The 2,500-nt window shown below is 39.0% G+C and overlaps 2 protein-coding genes across 3 annotated transcripts in view; one reads left to right on the top strand and one right to left on the bottom strand.

Annotated features, from left to right (window-relative positions):
• The window catches only part of nt5m (5',3'-nucleotidase, mitochondrial), a 339,382-nt gene that overhangs the window by 79,936 nt on the left and 256,946 nt on the right, over positions 1-2,500 (top strand). The gene's annotated exons all lie outside the window — the stretch shown is intronic.
• Positions 1-2,500, bottom strand: part of pemt (phosphatidylethanolamine N-methyltransferase) — an 83,100-nt gene that overhangs the window by 26,996 nt on the left and 53,604 nt on the right. For both annotated transcript variants that reach the window (XM_039680576.2, XM_039680575.2), the window contains exon 5: positions 1,477-1,588. In XM_039680576.2, coding sequence (XP_039536510.2) covers positions 1,477-1,588 — 112 coding nt within the window. The remainder of the gene's footprint in view (positions 1-1,476; positions 1,589-2,500) is intronic.

The raw sequence follows: 2,500 nt of genomic DNA, 5'->3' as shown, positions 1-2,500 counted from the left end.
TCATATCGTTCCCAAGTCAACAGGTTACGTCACTTCGCAACGTTCCCATGGCAACAGGTTATGTCACTTCGTAACGTTCCCATGGCAACAGGTTACGTCACTTCATAACGTTCCAATGGCAACAGGTTACATCGCTTCGTAACGTTCCCATGGCAACAGGTTACGTCACTTCATAACGTACCCATGGCAACAGGTTACATCACTTCGTAACGTTCCCATGGCAACAGGTTACGTCACTTCATAACGTTCCCATGGCAACGGGTTACGTCACTTCAAAACGTTCCCATGGCAACAGGTTACATAACTTCGTAACATTCCCATGGCAACAGGTTACGTGTACTTCATAATGTTCCCATGGCAACAGGTTATGTCACTTCATAACGTTCCCATGGCAACAGGTTATGTCACTTCATAACGTTCCTACAGCAACAGGTTACGTCACTTCGTAACGTTCCAATGGCAACAGGTTCCGTCACTTCATGACGTTCCCATGGCAACAGATTACGTCACTTCGTAACGTACCCATGGCAACAGGTTACGTCACTTCGTAACGTTCCCATGGCAACAGGTTACGTCACTTCATAACGTTCCCATGGCAACGGGTTACGTCACTTCAAAACGTTCCCCGTGGCAACAGGTTACATAACTTCGTAACATTCCCATGGCAACAGGTTACGTGTACTTCATAATGTTCCCATGGCAACAGGTTATGTCACTTCATAACGTTCCCATGGCAACAGGTTATGTCACTTCATAACGTTCCTACGGCAACAGGTTACGTCACTTCGTAACGTTCCAATGGCAACAGGTTCCGTCACTTCATAACGTTCCCATGGCAACAGTGGCAAGCAGCGGCTCTTGTGTGAAGCAAACGCAACTTTCTGCTAAAATATATGTGACTTTTTTGCTACGAAAATGCGAGGATTATGAAATCATGCAACCCCCGCATATTTTGCACGGAAAACGTTAATTTATGCGGCAAAAGTGCAGCGTATTTGAAAAAACATCCCTGCATAAATATGCAGACTTTGGCTGATTACGCACTAAATCATATGATTGCGTTTTTCTGGAGGGAGTGTTTATTACACTCTACATGAAAGGATACATTCATAAAAACATAATAGGGGCACTTTTAAAACTACCAGAAAAAAAATGCATTGGATGAAATTTTTCGTAATAATATCGATAATATACATTTAGAAAATAGATGTTGTAAATTTCCATTTCATGCAGACGTAAAGAAATATTATATTAGATTTATATAATAATATAATATTTCTATGTCACCAATCAAATAATATGTGACATCATTCTCAAATCATACAAGAGAACATCCTGAAATTGTTTATCAATTTGAATTTTCACTTAAATGATGCCGACATACGATAATAGCCAACAAAATGATTCAGTAAAAAAAAAAAAATTGCAAATAGAAATATTTTCACTAGGAATGAATCGGATTATGAATGGACTCACATTAAGGCCAAGCCCAGGTAGTTTGCGGTGCTGCCCCAGTACATGGGGTTCTCCGTCACATTAAACGGGAAGCTGGTCACCTTCTGATCCATGAGGATGCCGAAATAGTCTCCTATTTAAAGATAAAAACAAGCATGAATAACTCCACATCACTCACATATGCTTTCACAGGCAGCCTCCGACAACATGTTTATGTATTCCTGGTCTGTATTCCCTCCTGTAAGCTCACTGTACACACATTTTACACAATTACATGTACAATAACAAAAACTGCTGAAAACAGTGACGTCTGCAGCATCTGATATTCTTCATAAGCTTTGCTCTCAGGATGATAGATAATATTAATAGATAATAATAGATAATATAATAGGACGATAGATAATATTACAGACCATTGACAAACCAACAACTTTCACACTAATATCAGTTTGTGCAACATTCATTTTTATCATTTGTTTATATTTTTTAAAACACACATGCACAAGTCACTCATTCACTAACACACACACACACATTATCATATTACCTTTTTATTTCTAAAACCACCAAACAAATGATGTATAATGACCTAGAACAAATACAAGTGAAAGTTGGAATGGAAAAAACAAACAATAAAATTACATTTCTAAATTAATGTGTATTAGTAATACACACACGAGAAAAATTAGAGTCGCGTTAATGAAAAAGAAGACCATGTAGATGAGAGAGACAAAACTACACTTTAACACAATAGCGGAGCGCAAACTCACTCAACAAAAGAGCCAACAATATCATCCCACCGAGAACACGGGATGATTAATCACAGAAACTGGGTCAAATCACACACACACACACACACACACACTCTCTCTAACAACTGTTGATCAGACAAACAAGATTGTGTGACCAGCAGGATCCATCTGTGGAAGAGTTATTACACTGGAGATATTACAGGAGCGCTGAGAGAGGGCGATCTGATGGAGATTAGACTCAGCATGAACACACACTTCCAGGAACACACTGATTCAAGCAAATCATTCACTCG

The sequence above is a fragment of the Pimephales promelas genome, chromosome 17, assembly GCF_988280905.1.
Source record: "Pimephales promelas chromosome 17, fPimPro1.hap1.1, whole genome shotgun sequence".
Lineage (NCBI taxonomy): Eukaryota > Metazoa > Chordata > Actinopteri > Cypriniformes > Leuciscidae > Pimephales > Pimephales promelas.
The sequence above is the reverse complement of the archived record's forward strand: the minus strand, read 5'-3'. Positions and strand labels throughout refer to the sequence as shown.